The following is a 25,124-nucleotide window of genomic DNA, read 5'->3' on the forward strand; positions in this document are numbered from 1 at the left end:
TTCGGAAATACGAACCTTCGGAATAACGAACCTTCGGAATATCCGAACCTTTGGAATAACGAAGCGTCGGAATTACGAATGTATGCGGACATGGCAAACGCCAAATGCAAAAACAAATATTACTGTTATTTTCTTTAAACATTCGTTGACGTGCTTTCCTCACATGTATATAATTTAGTTTTAGTTCCCCCTTAAAAGCTTAAGTGTATTTTTTTTTCTTCAATCTTCCACACGAATTAGCAATGATTGAATAGGAGATAAATAAACACATTTAAAGATCTGTCTTACGACTTTCAGTTTCGGAACTGATTTGGAAAAAAATAATCTCCTCATACATCGGGTATTTGATAAATACAATCATTAATGTTATTGAGGAGACGAGACTTATAAGAGACATGCATGTGCACATGTCATTTTGGTTCATGCTTAATCACAATTAATTTCTATAAATCTGTTGGCCTCCTGGAAGAAACGCATTTTCTTCTTTTTAAATCTTTCGTTTCTTTCTTTCTTTTTTGAGGGGAATGCGTACTTTCGAAACAGTCATAGTTTACGCAAGTGGGTAAAACAATTCATGAGAACATACTCTAAATCCAAATTTTTGATATCTCTAGGGCTTTATTTTCTTCCACTATTATTTTCTCCAATCGTTTACAATCATGTAGACTGATAAAGTTAACTTCAATGCATCTCAACAGTCACCTGTCCTAGGTAATCCGGATGGTTAATGAACAAAATATCTGAGAGTGGCATTTCAAGTTCATCGTTTGACGTTGCAATAAATTTTTTTATTCTACTCCAGTTATACCCGACTGATTTCATATCACTCTGTATGAATACCGGCACCTCATCTGCATATCAAAAGGACCCATCGCTTGTTCATAATTTGACAGAAGCTCTCCTATTCATGACGCAACAATGGCAGCGACGTGAAAGGTGCGATCGAGAGCTTACAAGCCGAGCCCACTGCCTTGCATTGAACAACCCTTGAACTGGGGAGACCTGGCATGCATGAAAAGAGGCGAGGATAGCGAGCATCCTAGCATTAATGCAGCCGCTATATGGGCGGCGGTCACAACTCCCACAACTCCATCGGAGCGTAACTAAAAAAGCAATTGCCTCACTGGAAGAAAAAAAAAGACAGACATGAAAGAAGCCCATGGATTATAGTACATCTTCAGCGTTTGGATAGCTTTTTTTTTAATTATCAGGTTTTAACACATCCTCATTAGTGAAGGTAAGTTATGATTTTCTTGGAATAGATATTTACTATGATTTAAATACAAACATACATATATCATTGCTCTTGAACTCTCGGAAGAATACCGCGAATGGTTGTTTGCAAAGATGGCCAAATATGCATACAGGACTATATTATGGACAGGCTAAATGGAATGTCCGTGAATAACGATGCTTGCATTCATTCATTAAATAGAAAGTACTAATGGATGTACTAAGCAAATAATGTTTCCTACCACTTAGCCCAAGCGAATCATATTATTTACCCTTCTACGATGAAATATTCACTAAAAGCTTGCAATTATGTTTAGCGTAGTTATCATCGTTCAGCAATGAATCAGTATATATTGCTCATGAAATTATATTTATCGGCAATTGAATGTTATGCTCGCATCTCATTATTTATATTCTCTCCCAATGCAACAGTCAACAGACAATCCGTATATTACCACCTGCAGTATTACATGTACATCCTGTGTTGATGCGTAAAAGCACCTGTTGTACTGCTACGGTGACGCCAGGCCATCTCGCCAACTATAGGGCTTCAGCGTTAGAGGCGCCATGTACCGGGGAAATAGCCGTGGGAAATAGGTGTTGAGGTGTACATTGGTGAGTATTCCACATATCATGGCTTTGTTCATAAGTGATGAATAAAATTTGACTATTGTGATGTGGCTTAACTTGGCTAGTCATGACAAGCTCTATTTGCTACAGTATGATAATAGCAGGGCCCGCTGGGAGAACAGTTTTCAGAACTGAAGTGGCTACCCTGGGTAAATATACCGTTATCATTATTATTAATATTATCATTATAATTATTATCATTATTATTATTATTACCATTATTATCATTATTATTATCATTATTATATCATCTACATGATTATACCCCCCCCCCGCCCTCTTTCTCCCTCCTACCTGTTTATTTCGCCTCTTCAAACTTAATATTTTGATATTGCAACCGATGTTGTATATTGTAATAGGAACTGTAAATGCAGTTAATCACTCAGCCTAAATGATTATCCGACTGTTCAATCATTTAAAAAAAAACATTGTAACTCCATTGTATATACATGCAGGTTAAAGAAGTAGGCTTAAACAGAATCTTCAATTCAAAGCGGGAACAGGTAGAACGCAAAAATAAGTAAGTTTCGTCGTATTATTTCAGAGGCATTTTGATGGCCATAGTCCGACTACTGAAGCCTTCTTTAAGAGTGACAATATCACTTGGAACCCGTCTTGACATTGATGAAATCAGACACAGCTTTTGCTAAACACCGCTATGTGCTGGTGACTATCTCCTGAAAAGCATTATGGGAGTGTTGAACCCCTGTCCCTCCGATATGAACCTTACAGACGTCTGTGGTTGAAACAATGAATCGGCAACCGTTTTGGGGACATAATTAGTTTAGTGCCATGCTCTGTCAATCAGGAGCCCTTGTCTCCAGTCCCTAGGCCAGTTTTTACCTCTTCATCAGCATTTAGGCCTCCATGAATTATATAGGAACAAAGTTACAATCCGATGGAGTCACTTGTGTCTTTCAGATGGTGACACGAATTACCAACATGTCTATCTATTTTCTGTACTGATTGACAAAATACAGATCTATATTCTGCTGGAACCATTTCCCAATCGCACGAAGACTCGTTTGGATGTGATTGATAAGAAACTGATCAGAGAATGGAAGGAGCCAGTGGCGAGACAACCTCAGTAACTGACGTGGATGTCGGTGTCAAAAGGACGTACCGTAAGAAGAGTGAGAGCAGGAAGGTATCAACGCCATCAGAAGGAACAGCAGCTGTGGTAAGATTTTTTTTCATCTAATTTATGAGCTTTGTAGTATAGACGCATTCTTTATCTCACATGTGTTTTGTTTCAAGCACCAGTTTACATTCTGAAATTCATGCAAATTCCATTAATTCGAAAATTTACTTAAAACATCCGAAAATCATATATGTCGATACACTCTTGGTCGAGTCACGGGAACGTCCCTCCGTCTTCTGAATTACGAAATATAAATGAGTGTATTCTTGCAATTATTAATTTGGCACTTTTTTACATCTTCCAAAAAACTTATTCAAATATATTTTGTATTTATAGAAAAGGTTGAATTTCTAGCTTTAAACTAATTTGTCAGACATTTGGGGGTGTGTGTGTGTACGTGTTTCTGCTATTCAAAACTTTTTAACAATCACACGCTATCTTCTAAATGATAATACTTCATTCGATGGTCTCTCCTCCCTGTATTACCGGAAGGCATTGCCGCACCCTTCCCATTTGAAATACATCCATCATTGTTAAGCTATTTCAGAATCAATAAACACATACATTTGCATCGACCTGTGGAAAGAATAATGAATAGGAGATGCCCTTGACGTTCTTTATTAGTGTCTCTTACTGCTGCGATAGGAAACAAGCATGGCTGCCGTTTCGGTTGAAGTAACAATGTCGGGGTAATAAAATAATAGAGAGACGTTAGTATGATTTCTCTGTCTTGTTTTGGTGGGTACGCCAAATAGTTATCGGTGGTTTTATGGCGGGGTTTTAAGAAAAGAAAGGAATAAAAAGCGCAAACAGCTCTGGCTATGTGATTTTCGAATTGGCTGTTGTCTTTGAAAATTCCACCCTCCCCCAACAAGTTATAGAATTTCTTTAAAAGTCAAGAACTGAAATTTTTATAAAAATAAGAAAGTTATGAAGTTTTTATTATTTCCACAAACATGATAATCATTGGTGATATGAAAATGACGGAGCAAATAATGTGACAATACCTTATGTGATACAATATCTGTTGCATTATTTATGATACATGAAATATAAATGATTATTTTTTCATATTATGATGGCTGGATTCGTCATGGAACGTATCAAGTCATTATTATTCAGTTTACATTGCTATCTATCGCCTAAGCTATAAAAGAAGTAAACTATTCGACAATACAACAGAAATGGTGATTGTGTGACATACTTGCATACCGCCCATGTCCATATCACTTTTTTGTACATATAAGCCACAAATCACAACTTTTTTTTTCATCCTATTTAGATGATTTTTTTTTCAGGTTAAGGTTCTTGTCTGAGTTTTCTCAAGTCATTCAAGTCATTTTTTCAGGGTGGACTTCACCTTAAAAAGGAAGCAAATATTTCGAAGAGAGAAGCGTGCACGTTTTCTATATACGATCAAGCTACTGTGCATTCCATGGTCTGTGACTTTTACAAGAAATCAATGAAAATGGGCGTAGCTTAAAAGACAAATGCAAATATGACCTCAAAACAAACAAAAGAAAGATATTTCTATGATTTGAGATATTAACGTCAACATGACTGTCAAAGTTTGAGAATATGGTATCAGTCTTCGCTTGAATATTTATTTGTTGCGTAGTTGAAATGTGAAACCAAGACATCAAAGGATATTTAGGATTCGTTAAAATATGAAATTTTTTGCTTTCTTTTACCGATTTTCAAATCATCTTTCAAAGAAATCTTCTTTCGAAGAGCAGGGCCCCATGCCCTAAAGAAATATAATTAATTATTTAATTCCTTTTGTTTTGTACATGATTCGTTATTACAGTTAATACTTTTTTTCTTTAGAGCCCCCTTATTTGTCAAGTCGCCTCGTCATTTTGACCATATTTCAAGCAAATCTGTTATTAGTGACTGGGAACCCTATATAGTGAACATGTACGCTTGCAATAATATAATGTTCTACAGCTTCATGTAGATTTCTCTATATTTTAAAGTGGATTTATCTCATAAAACATTGATTCGATAAAATCATTCAACAAAATAAATTGATGTAAACTTCCCCGTGCTCCTCTTAAAAGGATCTCGCTTGGAAGCTCAAATGTTGTTTCCTTAAACTTCACACGATCTGCGTCCACGTTCTGAACTGAAGTGGCCGTTAATGAACATAAAAAGGGAGGGTATACTTAAGGAGTTTTGTATCAAACAAAAGAGTGATCCGTTCTATTGAGCTGCGAAAGCCTATCTTTATTCCAAACTGTGTCTGGTTATGTAACACATGGTGTATCACACGGCTAAAGAATAAAGGATAGAGGGGTGGGTACACTTGTGATTCTTTTGTCGAAACACGTTTTTTTTTTCAACTGAAGTGTGACACGATGCTGTTTTATTAGATTTTTACATGTAAATACAACTCACAACTTCATTTACTGAGAAATGATGGAGCCTATCTAGGCCCACATTCAATTTTCGACTTTAAGAATCTGATATCTTATGAACATTGCAACCTACAATACGCGGTCAAGAAAATCATCGAATATGCATGCGTGATATTGACTTAAAATGCAACAAGTCATGACGATGTCAAGGCAAGGTATTAATGTTCACATCTACAAACAAATTATAAGCCATGATTTAACCTTGGTAGAAACCCCAACACAAGCTGATCAGAAAAGAGTACTAAAAAGTTCCCTTTCATGTCTGTTTAAACTGTAAACTAAACCTGTACACTTTCAAACAGAAGTTGCATTCTTGGTGAGCTAAGCAATGTTTGACCAGTTTCTGTTCTGGAGTGCTCTTCGACAAGGATTTACATATTATACCACCCCTCCCGCCATTAGTCAACCAACAGTCATTCCGTATACACATTGTACATGACTGTATTTTGAGAAATCCTTCAGTTTAGGTTTACACACCCGATTTTACATCAGGTACACAATAAATTGTTGTAATTTGGATACATTGGTGAGAAAGTACATGGACCATTATCATATAGCGACAATATTTCCATGATCTTCAAAATGTGAGTTACTACATACGTTATAAGGAATGAAAGCTTCGTACTATCGCTGATTAGTGGATCATATACACGTATATCATTTTGATCGAAACTTTGATTGAAATTACGCTGTATGGGAGCGATAGTTGATCGATAATTTTGTGATTTTTGCGATTATCTTTATGTTTAAATGTTTATTCACTATTTGTGTCGGATGATATTGTTTTCATTCACAATCAGTATTAAGTTGGTATTTTGATTGGATTGAATATGACCAGAATTGTAATCCTCTCGATACTACAATGTATCTTGTGAATATCGGCTATCCTTGCATGTTTCATGGTTTTTAGAGGAAAGCGGTTGGGAATGAATTATGATAATATGGAAAATGAGCACTAGCCTTGCACTCTATTCGGTCAATAAAAATAGATCATAGATTTAAAATTGAACGCCCTTTCCTTGAGCAATTCGCAATTTGATCCACTCTCCACCACTACATACACATACAAGTTGAGCAATACAAATATTCACTCATGCGGCCTTCAAGAGTTTCTTGAATTAAAAGAAATTAAAAAGGATTCTAAGACACAGAATGTGTCATCAATGTTCATACCCAATATTATTTTTACTATAGAATTTTTAGCATTACTTCTATTCGTAATATGAAGGCGCTGAATATTGTTTAAAAAAAAAAAAAGAGTTCAAGGTAGAATAAACACCTTATTGTTGTATCCCTATTTAGGGAGTAGGTCGGAATACCGATCTATTCACGAAAACAAATCTATTTAATAAATTTGAGATACGAAAGTATGAATAGAATGCTATGAATTCACATTTGCCCTTGACCTTCGAGGTTAAATTCAAGACCAAAAGTGAAAAATAGATTTGTATGACTATACTGTTATATCTGCTTTTTTTCCACACAATATACGACTATTAAATTATTGCAAGATGCTTTTTAATATTATTAATTGATTTACAAAATCGACAGGGATTTTGTCATCTGTGTACTAAACTATTCATAGTAGTAGTAGTAATAGTAGTATAGTTATAGCAGAAGTAGCAGAAGTAGTAGAAGTAGTAGTAGTAGTAGTAGTAGTTGTAGTAGCAGCAGCAGTAGTAGTAGTAGTAGTAGTAGTAGTAGTAGTAGTAGTAGTAGTAGTAGTAGTAGTAGTAGTATAGTAGTAGTAGTAGTGGTAGTGGTTTAATATTATAGTTGTGATAGAAGTAGTAGTCATGAGTCGCAAAATAGAGGGGCTTGGGGCTTACCCCCCCCCCTTCAGTAACAATCATTAAAAATGATTTAAAAACATTGTTTTGCGTCCTCTGGTAGTTATAATTGTTTTGGTAGTATAACGATGGTGGTTGTGGTGGTAGTGGTCATGGTGGTGTAGTAGAAGTGGTGGAAGGCAGTGGCCTAATTTCCGGTCACTGCATCTACATGTATGATTTGGTCTGATGATCGTGATTTTCAGACCACATTATACGCGGACATCATGAGGAATTTATAGAGATTAATTTTTCTTTAAATCAACAGCGAGTTCAGCTCAATAAACTAAGCGAGCAAGATGTCGCAGACGCGAAAATGGCTTCAGTCTTCGGCGATACGGCATCGTCAACGAAGGCGCCAATGAGAGTCAACCCCCTCTACGAGAAGAACGGTACCGTGGAGGTCAAGGCAAGCGAACTAAGAAGAAAACGCTTATCAAGTGAGTCGAGCTCGACGGCAAACGGGAGTGTGACGAGGATTGGTCCACCGCCCAACGGTTCTGTCAGCACAGTCTCGCAGGTTTGATCTCTTGACTGAATATTATTCCCAAACTGTATAACCTAATCTAAATCTTTTTGTAAGCATTTACTTTTGTTATTTTTGTCACATGCTATTGATGCTAAGGTGTGGTTATTGTGCCGGGGGGAGGGGTGAATGCCCGCTATATTTGTTTTCAAGTAGTGAATAATGTGAAAAAGGAAGAAATTGGCAAAAAAGGGTAGAGGAAATTTCAGAAAGAAGGAATGAGAAAATATCCAGGCGACACCCTTGTTTCAATATAAAAACGAAGTTGAAAGAACACACATTTTGTTTTATTTTTTTCAAGCCGGTTCTTCAATGGACGAATTTTTGATCGCATGATTTCAGCGCCAACAAGAAGCCGGGGTTGGTATATATCCATTTGGTATACAAGCAGTTAGTCTTCTTCTCAGACAGTCTAATACCACATTTTCTTATTAAAACAGCTTGCTCTACTATCAATTCGGTTGATTTAATGTTCGGTACACTTGGTAAAATACCCAATTACGTTGGTTCAATCGTCGGTAATCTATTTTCCCCCCTTTTTCAGTTTCCATTCATGGCCAAATAAGTACACTAAAATATATTTCTTGAAATTATATTAGGAAATATTATAATAGGTAACAAATGAAATTTGCCTATGTATTTTGAAAAGGGAACGAATGTCAAATTCAACTGAAAAGAGACAATGTGCTTGCAATGCTTTATCACTTTGCTGTTGTTGATATGAATACAATACATGAAATCAATACAATCGATGAATCGAACAAAATGCCTGCATGGACACAATAAATGATTGTTTTACACCAAACCGCTCTTTGATGGCGTATAAAAAGAAAACGCAAGGTTAAACAGGAACGTTTTCGATTTCAATGTGTCTACAAAAGTAAAAGTAAGGACCTTCAAACTTCATCTATTCAAAAGGTATCCAGCTGTGCAGTAGATATAATGAGTTCTTGAAATAGAATCAATGCGATTACAATACTGTGGTGTCATTGTGGGTGATTATATGGGTATTTTCAGTTCAATAAAATGTAACATCCATCCATGCACACCTTGCTCCAATTTAATTGCACTTGTATATCTAACTGGAAAAGAGTAATCTGTTAACCATTTCAACGTTGGGCGCCAACGAGTGATAACTATATACATTGGGAGTATACTTCTTTGGATTTTTTGTGGTAGTCTTCCAAATCACAGAACATAATATTGCAAGTTTGTTTCTTTCGGCGTCAATAATGACTCTGTTTGCGTATTTGTTTGACTCGAAGAACGTACCGATGGAGGACTCGAGGGGTGCGCAGAGCCCCCCTCCAATCGCTTACGGGGGTAACTTCCAGTTGAGAGGGGAACGTGATGGGGCCGCACAGACCACACCCAGGAGCAGTGTAGGAGGTCCAGCCGATCAAGTGGTAAGCCAAGAATTTGGGAAATAATAATTAAAATTTACACTTGGCGTAGATGGATATTTGTAAAACAAAAATAACAATAATAATAATAAATAAATACAAGAATGAAGCTTGAATTGATAATGGAAGAACTTGCATTTTGCATCAATGAGGCAAGTTGAATATACTCAGAGACGCAGTTGTATCAAAAGTGCATTGAACATGTCGAATACTTGAAATATTTTTTTAAGGTTTCTTTCAAAATCGCTGCATTGAAATTTACCTGGATAATATAGGCCTACTCTTTTTTGGCCTCCAATATTGTTGTAATATATGAATGACGACATGCGAATTTCTATACAAACATAAAGACGCTTTTCAATTTAAATATGGTCAGAGCGCTTTCCAATGTGAAATAACAATGGATAAGTTCTACTCTTCAATTGCTTATAATATATATAGAAAATAATTTGGTTTTATGGAGTTTTTTTTTCATTTATGTGATATAAACATTTAAATGATGTATTAAGCTGAACCATGATATGATTGTCATTAAAAGAAACAAAGTGTTTTGTAGCAATCAGATTTAGGTTAACTGCAATGTTAATTTTATTTCCTCTTCTTTTTTCCCTCCTCTTCCTCCTTCTTCTCCTCCTCCTTCTTCTTCTCCTTCTTCTTCTTCTTCTTCTTCTTCTTCTTCTTCTTCTTCTTCTTCTTATTATTATTATTGTTCCTTTTCTTCTTCTTATTCTTCGTCTTCTTCTTCTTATTATTATTATTGTTTATTATTATTATCATTGTTCCTTTTCTTCTTCTTTTTCTTCTTATTCTTCGTCTTCTTCTTCTTCCTTTTCCTCTCCTACTTCTCTTCCTATCCTTCTTCTCTTCCTCCTCCTTTCTCTTCCTCCTCCTCTTCCTTCTTCTTCGTCTTTTTCTTTGTCTTCTTCTCCTACTTCTCCTCCTCCTTCTCTTCCTCTTCCTCCTTCTCTTCCTCTTCCTCCTCCTTCTTCTTCTTCTTTGTCTTCTTCTTCTTAGACTACCCACGGCGTAGTTATGCCAGCAAGGGTCCAGAAGGTATGAGAGAATACTATTTCTTGCCACTTTGAAAAATATTATTGTATGCTTGCGAAAATTACAGAAAAAACTCCCCTCATATCATATAGTAAAACCAAATTTACAGAAGGGCTTTCCTCAAGTTAACATTGTCAGAATTAAAAGACCTATAGTTAAGACCATGAACCATCGTTTCTATATTCTATCATAATAAAGTGAATAAATATACCTGATTGAAATGTAATACAAGTAAGTTGAATAAAAAATATAGTGTATTTTAAGAGAGTCAGATGTACCGGTTTTCTACATCCTCTTGTTTTACATCGTGGTTTGTACCTACCAACATTATCTTATATAATCTCGAATATAGGCCTATATGCTTGTAAAATCACTAAATTTTATTTTAAAACATACAGATCAATTTACTTTTTGCGGGGGTGTAATAAATTCAGGTTCTGCACTTTCCTTGTAGTGTTAAGAATTGGTGGGAGAAGGATTTGATTTTTTTTGTACTTCTTGTATTTGTTTAAAGAAGAAGACCTCAGTGCAAATTCAAACTTCGGGAATATAAACAACTGTCTATCCAGAATGCCTACTAATCATGTTGATTTTGTCGACTTTCCCTCCAGAATACCTTACCACGTAGTTACCTACCGCCGACCATTCCCTCAGCCAGCCCGTTCGTGACACCCCGACAGTCAGTGACAGACATCACACCAGTCGTATCTCAATCAATCGACAAGGCCGAGGTCGAACATCTGATGAGACGGGCTCGAATACGACGATGGTGGCGCTGCATTCTTCTCGCAATCCTTACCTTTCTCGTCTTCGCCCTCATCATCATCCTCGTCATCGTCTTCTTAGCCAGATGATCGATCGACCGCAGTGCAAAGTTGCCAAAATTGAAATTGTATACGGAAAAGACAGAGACTGAAAATGGACAGAAATATTTTTCTGTATTAGACATAGGCATTGATATAGATTTCATTGATGCTAAGCGATGCTGAGTCTATGGCATGCCGGAACCGTCTCCAGTATGACGAGATCCGCCATGTGTGAACTTACGTTAATCGATGACATGATCTTATAGAAACCCTCGAAGACATCCCTCACGCCCGGGCTTTCATGCAGATAAAAATTGTGAGTTTTCGCATGTAATACAGGGAAACTCTCTACATGGCATCGATTCCTTTGAAAATGCAATTAAAATCACAATGGAGAGCTGAGAGGCTTTTGTCGAAAGTTGGTTGACTGGGACAGCGAATCGTCCGAAGATTTGCACCGGACAAACAATTGCAAATATGTAGTAGTCCTGAGTCAAGAGATTCCGATGTTGTCCCGGTCCACCAACAAAAGCATCTCAGCTCTCCATTGGGATTTGGCTTGCATTTCAAAGGAATTGTTGCGTTGTAGAGAGTCTCCCCGCAGTAAATGCGAAAAGTCCAGAATGTATTTTGTTGAACATCCTTTTTTTAAACCTATATCATAACCAAGGCATTTTTTGGTAAAATGTACGTACATGTACTAGAGGCCTATATGCATCGGTAAATATGAGGTAAGATACGTTTGCCCGATCTACCGACTACTGATTTATACAATTTACATTCAGTATAACTGCAATGTGATTTTTTTTATAAGTGGCTTTTAACATACATCTCAATTTATAATACGTATTATGATAAATACTTTCTAAACTTATTGTCGAGTTAACTTCCATGTCTTTTTTTTTAAGAAGAGGTGCGTTTTATAGAAAATATTAATACTGGTAGTCGAAAAAAAAAAATAATAAGACAGTGGTCATGCCAAAGACTTTGGAGTCAGCTTAACATTTTTACAAAAAAACTCATATATGCCCTAATTTGTATAAATAGAAAGATGGCAGATAATGTTTTCAATGTAAATTCTCACACACCGTTATTTTAGCAAATGTTTCTTTTTCTAGTACTCTTAAAATGTGGTTGATTTCTTTAAAGAGAAACAGGAGATATAATTCAATACATTGTTGTTTTTCCCAGTCGATTGTACATCTTATCGCATATGCCTGGACTTCTACAACATTTCCTGGATCAATTCTATGTTTTGCATATTTCTTATTGATTTATGGCATATCGCGGTGTTGTAAACATGGCAATATTTCAGATGTATAACCCTTTTCATCTTTCAAATTGAAATCATTTATTTTATCAAAATAATGAGTAAAAGATTATGAAATAGGCCTACAATGATCTTTGGATTTTAAACAAATCCTAACAAAATACCTACGCACGTATAGAAAAAGTAAGCTATTTATTTTTTGCAAATAAAAAATCATTATTCTCATCGTCCCTCGAATGACTGTATAAATATAGGTCTAGCATGCAATAAGATAAGAGTAAAGATATGCATTCTGTTTTTAAAAATATATGTTTTGTTATATATGTAGGAAGTCGATTCAGATATATTCGTGACTTTTCAAAGGTTGCACGAAGTCAAAAAACACTAGGCTCTGTAAGCTATGGCGATTTTCATTGACCATCCGTACAAGTGATGTCACTGTTATGTATGTGAAGGACAGCTCCTCCAATTGCAACAATTAATTTAAAAAAAAGATATTTTCATTTTAAAAAAGCTTAGAATTGCTCTTTTCTTTGATAAAGATAAATATTATGTACTTTGATTACCACCATGATCACTAAGGATATAACCACAAATTTCCTATAATAAATTATAATTAAACTACATAAAAAATGGAGTTGTCCCTACCATTAATCTTCTTACCGAAGTGTTAATTTAACATTTCAAAAGTCCGAGAATCCCATACCTGAAACGGCTATAACTTTCTTGTTCCTTGTTCGATTTCTTTTAATATTTTTTACCAAAGTGATAAGTCTTTTCAACTGTTTGTATTTAGAGGGCGGCAATACTCAATCGGTTTGAGAATATTTATGTAATCCTCGAAACAAGTGATTATTTCTGCCCTCTTAAAATACAAACCATTGACATGACTTTTATCATTTTAATTATCTTACATATTTATAATCATTCTCAAAGAAATGCCGTGAAAGACACTATTGCTGCTTCCTTAACAGTCGAATTATGTCATTATTTCATGTGGCAATTCTATTTGAATATCTCAAGAGAATTTTAGTAGTAAGTCGTAAAACGTTGTAGAATGATACTGGAAAAGAAACTTTCAACTTGGATTTTACTTTGTTATAAATCATTAATTTGCTGGGGGTGATTTTTTATTTTAAAAAATACAACGTGCCATTGTGACTGTGAAAATACTGTTGTCTTTCACTTATTTTCAAAGATTTGATAGTGCCTGTTCAAGTTAGTTTATTACCATGTCTTTAATTATCTCTTCTTTCTTCTCTCTCTCCCCCTCTATCCCCCCCCTCTCTCTCTCTCTCCCTCCCGACACTATCCTTTTAGCTTTTCATTTTTCTGTTTATTTTCTCCAATCCATATCTTATTGTTATGTAATACAAAATCATTTGAGTAAAGGTCATGTGGTAGATAAAATCATTTAATATTCATATGGAAGCTACTTTGACATTGATGATGATACATTTAGACTGCTGGTTACCATAGAGATGAAGTTCACCATTTGTCTTTTAATGCACAATTTTTGATACATTCACAGAAAAAATGAATATTTTCAAGTGAATGCAATATCAAAGAAAATATTATACATTGTGTAAAAAAATAAAACTGTATAGAACTACCATATAAGGAACATGTGTCTAATAGTCATAATTGTCTTTTATCAGTTTCCAAGCTTAATGATTCATCTTCATATGCAACTAATACAAATAATACAAAGTTTCATCCATACAGTAGGTAAATTGAATCAGGTAATATCTCACATGAGATAAAGTACAGATAAAAATGGCAACTAATTATGGATTCAAAACTAACAAAAAACTTTATTTTCAACTAAACACTAAAAAAAAATTGTGAAATTTAATGGAACATAAAGTTTCAACTTAATCACAAGGGTCAATTGTTGAATGAAAACACAGAAAATATTAAACACAAACTTTTCAACCAAATAAAACTTTATTTTCAACTAAACAGAAAAATAAATTGTGAAATTTAATGGGACCATAAAATTTCAACTTGATCACAAGGGTCAATTGTTGAATGAAAACACAGAAAATATGAAACACAAACTTTTCAAAAACAGGAATTATTTTATAACTCTAGCTTAAATTGATATATGGGCTCTGTAATACAAAATTTGGTTATTGATCACATCACTTATTGAAGTGGTTGATTGCAGAAAAATCAACCCTACAATCCAGCACTAATATTTGTGCTACAGGGGTTAACATCAAATCCATGTATTGCTCTTTACACAGGAGACTTCCTCTCAGCTAATTCATACAAGTAAAAAAATTCCCAAAGGCTACCAAGTTAATAGCTATGAGGTCATTCGTTTTTATAAACGAAAGCTGACAGCTCATATAATTATCTTGCAGGCCTTGATATGAGCCAGATAAAATTATATTAATACAATGAGATACTGGCATTGCATCAAGTACATGACATCACTTTGTTGATAAAGGTGATAATTTGGTTTTAAACGTATGCTTGGTGAAGTATAATTCTTAGAATTAAATTGAATATGCTTTAATTAAAATACTTACCCAGCAAAGATATATTCTTAATTTTAAAACTCCAGGTATTATTTACTGAAAATGTACAATAATTGGATGATGTACAGTGACCATGGTTTAATGATATCACATAAGAATAGGCATATGTATATAAAGAGTAATAAAGACAGTTAATTTGTTATTGTTAATTTTATTAAAAGATTTTTCTTAGATGAAGAAAAAAAACTAAAACAAGAAAACATTTGACTCTGCAGAGATCAAATTTGTCAAAAATATTGTTGTAAATACTGCACTTTTCCTCCTACTCAGAGTAAACAATTAATGAGAAGGAAAAAGCTAATATTTAAAAATATGAATGAGGAAAGGGGAAAATGTAAAAATATATATATATATATATTTCACCCTATAAGTATTATCTCTTTAGTTTGTAAATCGAATCTTGTTTCTACACCAATGTAAGATATATTCTCTTGATACAAATCAAATAAGATTATTACAGAAGATCAAAGAAAAACATGATTACAAGTCAAATGTTATCAAAAAAATATTTGTCTTTTTTAATTCATAATGCACATATCTATGTATGGCCAGTGATGACTTGTAAGTAAATAATTACTGCTGACTGGTCTTGGTTTTAAAAGCATCCCCAAAAAGGGATTTATGCATATCTTAAAAAACAACACCTTTTTTATATGGCATCATCATATTTACTCACACTATATCGCTGTAATAGAATATATCTAATGATGTGACAATACATGCACTTCATTACTTTTCTAAAAAATTAAACTTCAATAAGAAGCAACAAAACAATTAATGAAATGATTGTGGACATGTTCATATTATTCTTAACTTACCAAAAATAGCAGATGATTTTTAAACCGATTGTACCATGCGGAATCATTTGAATAATGCTAAGTACTGCATTTTTGTAATTCTCATAGGCTTTGTACATGAACTACCCAGCCCTAACAGGTTATCAATTAGAATAAGTTTGACATGATTTCAGCTTCTTATATTCCAAGCAAAGAATAATAAGTCAAATCAAGTAGAAATTACTCCCCTAGTACTGAAATGATCTTGATAATAGTAATGATAATCTGCTTGGAGGCAAGAATAGTATTTTTTTTAAATCATGGGTGAGCTTTTAGACATAGTCAATCAAATGTTATCAAAATTACAAAATCTGATAAAAATATAACTGCATGGAACCACATTATTCCTTTGATTACCAGTACTGCAATAATTTGGTGCTTATTTGCAGGGAAGTAGTTAAGGGCGGTACTTTCAAGTCAAGAGGTGGCTGGAGAAAACCACTGTACACACAAGACTTGGGCCAAGGCCAGCAAAATCTGGCCTTGATGCTGCCCTTGACTATATCCCTGCTTATTTTGAATCCATGTCAATCATTCAATTTTATCATCCAGCAACATGACAGAAAGAGATGAAAGAAAAAAATTATCATGTTTCTCTTTCTTCAAATCCTGAGCAACCCCATCGATCTTTCAATTTTCTAATCAAAATACTGTTGAGTTTTAAGAGTATACCTTTGCTTTCTCTAAAGCTTAATCAGTCATCCATGTCTCCATAGAGCACGTAGTCTATTGTGACATCATTGTCTGTGACAGGTATACTCTCGCAGATCTGTTCCTTGAAAGCCAAGGCGATTGTAACCGGTTTGATTCCAGATTCCTCCAAACATCGCTTCTGGTAGATGTCATAGTATCCCTTTCCTCTCCCAAGACGATGACCCTCTTTGCTGAATCCAAGGCCAGGGACAATAATCAAATCCAGACCTCCTAAAAATTAATTAAATTAATCAAAGATTGAACTATTGAAGGCTATTCGTTGGATGTACAGTTCATGTAGTTAACACTTTCTTAGAAATGTAAGACAGGAATTATTAAATTATTATTATTATTCAGTTACATTCTATAATTTTGAAAATAAGGTTTTACTATCCATACAAGATCTTGAGGCTATTCAACATGTTTATTTAGCCAAAAAAAATATAAAACTACAAATTTCTTCACTAACGATCTGGTGGATGATACATGCCACAAAAATGATGCATATTTTCAAGCGAAATTAATAATCAAACTATAAAGAAATGGCGAGATCCTGAAATCTTCAAAATGATAATACCAGATATATGTGTTTGAACAAACATTCGCTTGCCAATCCTGGAAGCCTCTAAAACAGAGACCAAGGGCTATATCCTAACGGGGAATTCCAGAACTTCATAATGTTTTAAAAACATATTTTAACAAAGAATATGGCCACACATAATTCAACGGATATCAGTTTACCTTCCCTATCCTGTCCTGTAAAATCAAGAATTAGAGAAAAAAAATATCACAGGACAGGCAGACAAGCAGACAACAATTATATCAATTTTAACAGGAACAAAATACTATGTGATTTTATGAATTTTTCTGAGGGTAAGGAAGGTTCTTAATTTGTTTTAAAAAGAGATAAACCAACCTGTTTTCAGAGCATCTTCCCTCTCATCATCATCAGCCGGCTGCTTGATCTTCCATTTTGTTTCTGGCAGAGCTTCATAATCCTCCATAGAGGTCATCCTCAGCATATTCATCTTGGGTCCAATGTACTGAGGAATGTAGCAGGATTTATTCTGGGTGAACATGTTCTGAAGGATACCAGTCGTGTCCACTTCTTCTTTCTTCATGGCCAGGTAGACTGATATCCGCTGACTTTTCTGGTAGGCAGGGTGTGACATTAGCTGCATCGAAGATCATAAGTGCAAGATGTATCAACAAAAGTAAAGTTAAATTACAATGTATTCCAGCAGTCAAAATAATAATTTAGTCTGTGGTCAACCACCAGAGTGATTAAAAGTAAATGAGCTCAGCTAGATTATACAGACCCTCTGTAGTATACTAGTATACTCACAATGATGGTGAGTTCATGGCCGAAGTAGGGGGGTTGAAATCTTACATATTTTACTTAGACTTTTCACAAAATTCACCAAAAAAGTGCACAAAATCCTTCAAACGATTTTTTTTTAAGAAAATGCCAAAGTGCCCCCCATGGCAAGCTTGGTCACTCCACATAAGGCCCACTTTCGAAAACTTTTCATATAATTCATTCTCCCTATTGCAAATGAAATCACTCTAAAATGTGTCCTTGCAGTGTTTTGCTCTCATTATTTCATAACATAGGGAAAATAACATGAAAAGTTGTACTTAGATATCAGGTAAAGTACATCTATGTAATCTTATGTATCTAATGTGGTGGGAGGGGGATTTCTTTAAAGAATGTCATTCATTGAGTCAAAAATACATGAATTTCCAAATAGTCTAGATGCTTCTTCTTCTAGTGTGAGTAGTGCTTCATCCAATCGAAACTCCTCAATACATTCTGAGGAGTGCAGGCACAGTGCTGCCTTGAATATGAGGAAAACACTACTACTAGCGACATGGAAATTGAGACTAGGGCTGAGGTTAATGGTGAAAATAGTAAATTATACTTGATTATCATCTAACATTCCAATCGTAAATGTGAAGTGATCACTGAATCTTTCTCTGGGGGTCCAGAACATTCAATGTGCAGTGTTTTAATTTAACTTTTGTCTGACATGGTGTAAAGGCTTGGTCTGATGGTAGATTTAATGGCAGCGGGGGAAGGCATAATATCAAGTTTGGCTAAAAAATCAAGCCCTTAGCATATCCCCTAGATCAACATAATGTCGAGGCAACAAATTGTTGGCACACAAGTTAGGGCACTTTTGCATCTGGCGATGAAATTTCAGTCACATGGAGCATCTTTTTCTTCTTCTTACTACTTAGAATACTTAGGGAATATGCTGAACAAAATCATTTTGACTCTGTATTCAGTTCCAAATTCCTTCTTCTTCTTCTTCTCCTTCTTCTTCCTCTTCTTCCTCAGCTGATCCCGGAGATCTACAGACGCTAACGTTGGCGAAGGACAATAAGAAACAAGATGGCGGCGTAAACATCGAGCAAGTTTCCCCGTCTTTTCATAATATTTTTCTTGTTCTTTTACTGAATTTTTGTTTAAAACTGACTGAAATCGATATCGTAGAAATGTCGGGGATCTTCATGAAAATATACCACATTTACATGATTTAGGGCTAGATCTTTTAGAAAGAAAGTAAAAATCACAGCATGCTCGGGGCGAAAGTTCCTGTTTTTTCGCAGTACACACACATGAATGGGACGCAATCCCTGGCTCCGTGGAGAGTAAGCCTACGTTAGTAAATGATTTTTACTCTCCAGGAACCTCCTGATTGATCTGATGGATCATTGTTTACTTTCAAACTGTCAACATGGATTTTCTCCAAATTGGTCCTGTATGACACAGCTCTTATGTGCAATGGAAGAAATGACACACACACTTAATGCTGGAATTCCTATTGATGTCATTTATTTAGACTTTTGTAAAGCAATTGACTCTGTTCCTCATGAGAGGCTTCTCAAGAAATTAACGTCATATGGTAGTATAGTTGGAAAATTACATGCTTGGATAAGAGCCTTTGTAACAGGAAGGGAACAGAGAGTGACTATCAACGGTGAAAGTTCTGATTGGAGTCAAGTACCTTGGTAAGCAGCGGCATTTCGCAGGGGAGCGTGTTAGGACCCATTCTCTTTGTCATCTTTATAAATGATTTACCTAATATTTTGGACAATTCTGTGTATATTTTTGCCGACGATACCAAAATCATCAATGATGTCAGCTCTGATGTTAAACAAAAGACTCTTCAAGCTGATCTTACTCATGCTGTCGAATGGAGTGAAACCTGGCAACTCAAGTTTTCAAAATGCAAGGTTCTACATATTGGAAAGACCAATTCAAGAAGTGTTTATACTATGAATGGAGATGAATTAGAACCATGTAAGCAGGAGAAAGATCTCAGTTTTATTATGGATGAAGAGCTCAATTTTCGCCAACATGTCTCAGCAGCTGTTTTGAAAGCTAACCAAATACTTCTTCTTCTTCTTCTTCTGGAAACAGTACAGTCCACCGTCTGGTGTATTGTCGTACTGGTGAAGTGCAGCGTGCAAGTGTATGTACATTATTCGATAAAAAATTGCTTACAGCGTGCAAGTAAAAGCAACCACCGTTATTAACGGAGCTGGGTCTTTTGTACCTCTTGTTTAAAGATGTGTAGAGAGGTACAATTAACTGTGCTGTTGGGGAGGGAGTTCCAAAGTCTGGAATAGTACACAGAACCTTTTCTCAAATAACCCCTGAAATATTGTTTGTATCTCTGATTCGACCTCATCTGGAATATGGGAACATTTTATGGCATGTGAGATTTAAAATGGATGCAGACAAAGTAGAGAAGGTGCAAAGGAGAGCTACTCGCATGATTCCTGGTCTCCAGAGCTTACCGTATGAGCAACGTCTAGAGAGACTAAACCTTCACTCACTGTTTTACAGAAGACGAAGAGGAGATGATTACTGTTTACAAACTGTTAAATGGAAAGTTTGGGATCTCGAGTGACACATTCTTCACACCAGTAATCCATTCATCAACTAGAGGTCACAAGTTCAAGCTTTTCACAGGACGATCTCGGCTGGAACTTAGGAGTAAATTTTTTAGTCAAAGAGTAATTTCTGACTGGAACAAAGTGCCGACAGAAGTAGTGGAAGCTAAATCAGTGGAAATGTTTAAACATCTGTTGGATAAATTTTGGTGGGGGGAAAGATTTAAAACCTCCATTTCTCAACGCACGTAAAGTCTCACAAGTTTAAACTGTCTAGATAATGGTCAACCACCGGAAGTAAAGATCGGAAAACCTACAGGAGAAGTCTTTCATTTCCTAGACAGGAATAACCGTCGTTTCTGGGGATTTATCTAACAATTTCTGACATTTTACTAATACTATCATGAGCCATCATAGTTCAGCGGAACAACCAACATTTCAGAGACTGAAGCTTTTGGTCTATTCATTTCCGTACCTGATGTGATGTGATGGTATTGATCGGCCATTTTGTTTTTAATTTTGACAGAAGGAAAACGAACGAGACGGAACTTTTCCTTTTTTAGAGGGTCCAGTTTGTGCCTCGATGTCAAGATAGCTGTGTCATGACACTCATCCTACGAACGATAGCCAATATGATAGACCTTCATCCATATAATCGAGGTAAATGCATAATTTATTTTTCCCCTTTTAATTATTTGAAGTGCTATTCCGACCCCATTTTGGAGAGTATATGTTTGAATAGTATTACACGGACGACTCTCTGGGTTAGGAGAGTCGTTGCACGTTGCCGTTGGAAAATAAATTCAGACAAACATTGACATGATAATAGTCAATACAACATGTATAATGGCATAGACGTGTCTTATATTAATTAAAGTTGACATGAATTGCAGCATCTGGGACCGAAAATTAAAATGCGTCGTCTGCTACAATCTCAGGTAAAATATTTGTCTTTTCCCTACAGAATTGAACATGATTTATCGGTTCACTAACCTTTTTTGTTATGTAAAGAGACTGCCTGACCTTCTCTGGCTCAGAAAGAGCTTTCAGTCTCTTCTTTAGCTCTTGTCGAAGAAGGTTTTTCGCTTGATGGACAGCCTCCATGACTCTAAACCGGATGTAACTCAGAAAAGTGCATGATGGGATCGTTAAAACATGTAGATGGCGCTAGACCAATGTGGTGCGAACTGAATTAACTTTGATAAATAAAAATCTGGGTGCAAATATATATATATTATATATATATATATATATATATATACCTGTTGAAACGTCTGCTACGAACTTGCTCTGCTATATGGCCTGAACAAGCGGGCTTCTCATTTTTACAGAATGTAGGCATATGTCATTCTATAAAGTTTTCTAAAAAACTTCAAATTGAGCTTTGGTGCTAAAGCTTCTCCTTCTCCCTTCACCATGTTCGCAAGCAGGCTCCTGGATTGTGCCGGGCTGAAATCATTCAACAGTATATTATTCCCACTTGACACGTCCATTTTTATTCACAAACTTTAAATGGTAGAAGTTTGACTTTCCTCGCTTTGCGAGAGAAGGGGAAACAAAAATCAGGCTTTTTGCGAAAACACAATGCTATAGCTATAGACCTATTCCTCAAAATAGAATTTTCTTACCTTTTGAATTACAATCACATGAAGGTTGGATTTTTATGAAATATAACTTTACCAACAAAAAATGATGAAGCTTCATTTGGGATATATATATACATATAGCTTTTACACAACAGATTGATTTAACGCAGTTCCGTAACTACCAAATTTTAGGGTGTACACTAAGCACAGGGGCCGCTGAACGGTTTTCAAAGTGGGGGGGCTGACCATGCTAAAAATCACAATCATATGGTCATTTTTACGTTTTTGTACACGGTTCCGCGGCCCCTGATTAGCAAATGTGGGAAAATTTGTAAAAAGTCGCCAGCGAGCCAAGTGATCGAGCCAGAAGAAAATTGGCCTTTTGAAATGAAATTCTAATTATGTGATAGATTTTTACATTAATTTCAGGAAATAACATATCATCATTGTTTTCCATTCATTTCATTTTGTTTTATTGCCTTCTTTACTTTCTTTTATTTCCCCTTGGCTGTTGAACCAAGAACCCCGCATGCAGGAATTAAGAGTCCTTAAAGGGATGGTCCGGGCTGAAAGTATTTATTGCTTAATAAATAGAGTAGAATTCACTGAGCAAAATGCTGGACATTTCATCGAAATCGGATTACAAATAACAAAGTTATTGAATTTTAAAGTTTAGCAATATTTTGTGAAAACAGTCATCATGAGTCACATCCACACTTGTTCTTTTGTATTTTATAATATGAAATTAGGTTTATTCAAATTTTTTCCTCCAAGAACTAGAAAAATTGGATTGACAACTGATTTAGTGCATTAGATATTTATTGCTGCAACTTATTTAATTATCACTCTAAAAAATGTTTACCCAATATTGGGTAAAATGGGAACATGCATGTTGGTTGGGTAAAAAGATACCCAGTATGGTGTCAATTTAACGCAATGTTGCGTTGAAATAGCCCAATATGGGGTAAAAAAAATACCCAGCAAACATGCATGTTCCCTTTCTACCTAATAGTGGGTAAAATTTTACTCAGTGTTTTTAGAGTGATATAAGGGAGACATGTTATTCACACAAGTATGAATTAATGAAAAAATTATGATTTTATGTAATAACATAAGAAAACGGAAAGTGGAGATGTGACATCATCAGCCCACCTAATGAATATTCATGACGACTGTTTTCGCAAAATATTGCTAAAATTTAAACTTCAATAACTTTATTATTTGTTATCCAATTTTGATGAAATTTTCGGCATTTTGCTCAGTAAATTCTACTTTATGTATTAAGATATAAATATTTTCAGCCCGGACCATCCCTTTGATAGAGCCATTTTAAGGTAGATGAACTAGTTTGTACGGTATAACCCTTGCCATGCATGCAGTGTAAAGCTTTATTACGGTAGGGTCATAGGCCCTATCACGTAATAAGGGGATGTGTACGTCTAGCCCTTGGGATTTTTTGTCCTGATTGCGACCTTATTGTATAAAATTTAGCAAGCTAATATAATAATACAATGTTCCTTCACTTCCCGCTTTTTTTTTCTTTTTCAAGATTTTTTTATTTCTCAACTCATTCCATACATAGGTATCACATGCACAGATACAACATAATAAAAAAAAAATAGCACACATTTCAAACAAATTCAAATAAATGGTTCATTTTGTATACAAAATATCTTTTGTTCGATGCACGTTTATCAAATTACGTTTAAAAGCAATAATTCTCTCAGTTGTTTCGATTTTTTTCCAAACCAAGCATAAATTAAATGAGTAAAAGTGGGTTTGATACATGAATAGATGACATATTTTGCAAACAACACAATGATATTGGTATAAGATGAAAGTTATTGAGGGTTATAACTCCAAAAATGTCAATGTCACTGAAATATGTACTTCTAATATGCTTGGCCTTCAACCACTCGTGAACTTCGTACCAAAATGAAATTACATATTCACATCTAAGAAATAGATGAACAATTGTTTGAACGTGGTTTTCACAGAAATTACATAAAGGAGAATCTTTTACTCCAATTTTAAATAAAAAATCTTGTATTGAAATTCTTCTGTAAATAAATTTAAATTGGAAGTTTTTAATTTCCCGATGAAATCCACCAGTTGGGGAGCCCGCCAATTGTGATTTTTTGCATGGTCAGCCCATCCCCCATCCCCCCCCCCCCCCCCACTTTGCTGCCCCCGGGGCTGCCCCGGGCCCCTGATGCGGGCCCTGATGCATGCCCTGCATGCCCGTTGATAGATCCGGTATACGGATCCATATCCGTATGAATCCTATCTGGAGAAGTGAAATTTGTCAATATATACATATTTAATTGGCTTATTAAGACAGTTTTTTGAACAATTGTCCTAGTTGATAAAGTCACTCTTACGTATACATGTGGAAATCTACAAAAGTTTTACAGTTTGTATGAATCATCGTATTTCGTAATAAATTCTTCTCGCCCGGGTTAGCCTTACCTACAGACTGAAAAAGAATGAAGGAAAAACTAGAACTGATATAGGCTTATTCATGCGCTTGTGTAATAATCTTATTTCAGTTATTTAATATTTTAGTCTTATTTTTTTCTCCACGGATTCCACCGGTTTCTTTCTGTCTGGTCAATACCCCCCGCCCCCCCCCTCCAAAAAAAAATAATTCTCGCCCGATATCGTTGAGGGCGCAATTCATCGAGTTATTTATAGAATCGACGAAGGCGAGGGTGGGAACGGAAAAGTTTATTGTCAAAAATATTGACAACATACTTACCAGAAATACTATTTGTACATGGCAACAATATATGGTCTCCCCGAAATGCAGGTGAGTTCACGATGTACTGAATAAGTTGATTGATATGACTTTTTGTAGTAAAATTCAAATTTTTTTATGAGTCCTCGCCAGAAATTCCGGTAGGCCTACTCTCGTCGATTATGCTTCCCTGCCGCTGCCCCCGCCGTACCGCTCACGGGTTTAACTGCCGACCGCTCTGGCTGATATTCATGCCAAAACTGGTGTAACGTTAGGCCTAACTTTAGTTAGAGTAGACTACGCCGTGTACACTGTAGGCCCTGCGTGGAATGTTGCAGGATCAGTGTGGATGTGCATGGTATGGTGAAGATCATTTAGCAGGGTTTGCCGGCCATTCCGTGCGTTTGGGAACTGGTCAACAAATCGAATTTATATTATAAAAAATTATTTCACCACGATATGTAAAGAAACTTTGGCGATTTTGAAAGTAATTGATGCGAAAGGCTTTGTAGTTTGTT

General features: G+C 35.4%; 3 protein-coding genes across 6 annotated transcripts in view; 2 read left to right on the forward strand and 1 right to left on the reverse strand.

The window, feature by feature from the left end:
- Nucleotides 1–663: 663 nt before the first annotated feature.
- On the forward strand, nucleotides 664–13,904 carry LOC129262184 (uncharacterized). 3 transcript variants are annotated; one of them, XM_064100145.1, is made up of 8 exons: nucleotides 916–1,237; nucleotides 1,666–1,848; nucleotides 2,319–2,383; nucleotides 2,844–3,043; nucleotides 7,519–7,770; nucleotides 9,042–9,182; nucleotides 10,194–10,232; nucleotides 10,841–13,904. In XM_064100145.1, exons 4-8 carry the CDS (start codon nucleotides 2,921–2,923, stop codon nucleotides 11,081–11,083), a joined length of 798 nt encoding a protein of 265 aa, XP_063956215.1. In that variant the 5' UTR covers nucleotides 916–1,237; nucleotides 1,666–1,848; nucleotides 2,319–2,383; nucleotides 2,844–2,920; the 3' UTR covers nucleotides 11,084–13,904. The 3 variants fall into 3 exon arrangements, with proteins under 3 accessions (XP_054756225.2, XP_054756227.2, XP_063956215.1); XM_054900250.2 differs by lacking the exon at nucleotides 2,319–2,383 and having other exon boundaries at nucleotides 664–1,237; XM_054900252.2 differs by lacking the exon at nucleotides 2,319–2,383 and having other exon boundaries at nucleotides 913–1,237; nucleotides 1,698–1,848.
- Nucleotides 13,704–21,424, reverse strand: LOC129262183 (5-formyltetrahydrofolate cyclo-ligase-like). Its single transcript, XM_054900249.2, has 3 exons — nucleotides 21,277–21,424; nucleotides 17,297–17,555; nucleotides 13,704–16,611 (listed from the first exon to the last, which is right to left on the reverse strand). Exons 1-3 carry the CDS (start codon nucleotides 21,385–21,387, stop codon nucleotides 16,382–16,384), a joined length of 600 nt encoding a protein of 199 aa, XP_054756224.2. The 5' UTR covers nucleotides 21,388–21,424; the 3' UTR covers nucleotides 13,704–16,381.
- A 3,123-nt stretch (nucleotides 21,425–24,547) lies between these two features.
- The window catches only part of LOC129261607 (E3 ubiquitin-protein ligase NEDD4-like), a 43,660-nt gene continuing 43,083 nt past the window's right edge, over nucleotides 24,548–25,124 (forward strand). Inside the window, exon 1 of one of the 2 annotated variants that reach the window (XM_064100147.1) lies at nucleotides 24,548–24,678. In XM_064100147.1, coding sequence (XP_063956217.1) covers nucleotides 24,646–24,678 — 33 coding nt within the window. In that variant the 5' untranslated portion in view covers nucleotides 24,548–24,645. The remainder of the gene's footprint in view (nucleotides 24,679–25,124) is intronic. The other variant, XM_064100146.1, reaches the window with a different exon arrangement.

Source organism: Lytechinus pictus, chromosome 5 (assembly GCF_037042905.1).
Source record: "Lytechinus pictus isolate F3 Inbred chromosome 5, Lp3.0, whole genome shotgun sequence".
Lineage (NCBI taxonomy): Eukaryota > Metazoa > Echinodermata > Echinoidea > Temnopleuroida > Toxopneustidae > Lytechinus > Lytechinus pictus.

Coding starts and splice junctions, on each gene's coding strand:
- LOC129262184 (XM_054900250.2), top strand. CDS start 2,921: ATGGAAGGAGCCAGTGGCGAGACAACCTCAGTAACTGACGTGGATGTC. Junction 3,044..7,518: donor CAGAAGGAACAGCAGCTGTG/GTAAGATTTTTT, acceptor TTAAATCAACAG/CGAGTTCAGCTCAATAAACT. Junction 10,233..10,840: donor TGCCAGCAAGGGTCCAGAAG/GTATGAGAGAAT, acceptor CTTTCCCTCCAG/AATACCTTACCACGTAGTTA.
- LOC129262183 (XM_054900249.2), bottom strand. CDS start 21,387: ATGGAGGCTGTCCATCAAGCGAAAAACCTTCTTCGACAAGAGCTAAAG. Junction 17,556..21,276: donor CTCTTTACATAACAAAAAAG/GTTAGTGAACCG, acceptor TCTTCGATGCAG/CTAATGTCACACCCTGCCTA. Junction 16,612..17,296: donor GGAAGATGCTCTGAAAACAG/GTTGGTTTATCT, acceptor ATTAATTTTTAG/GAGGTCTGGATTTGATTATT.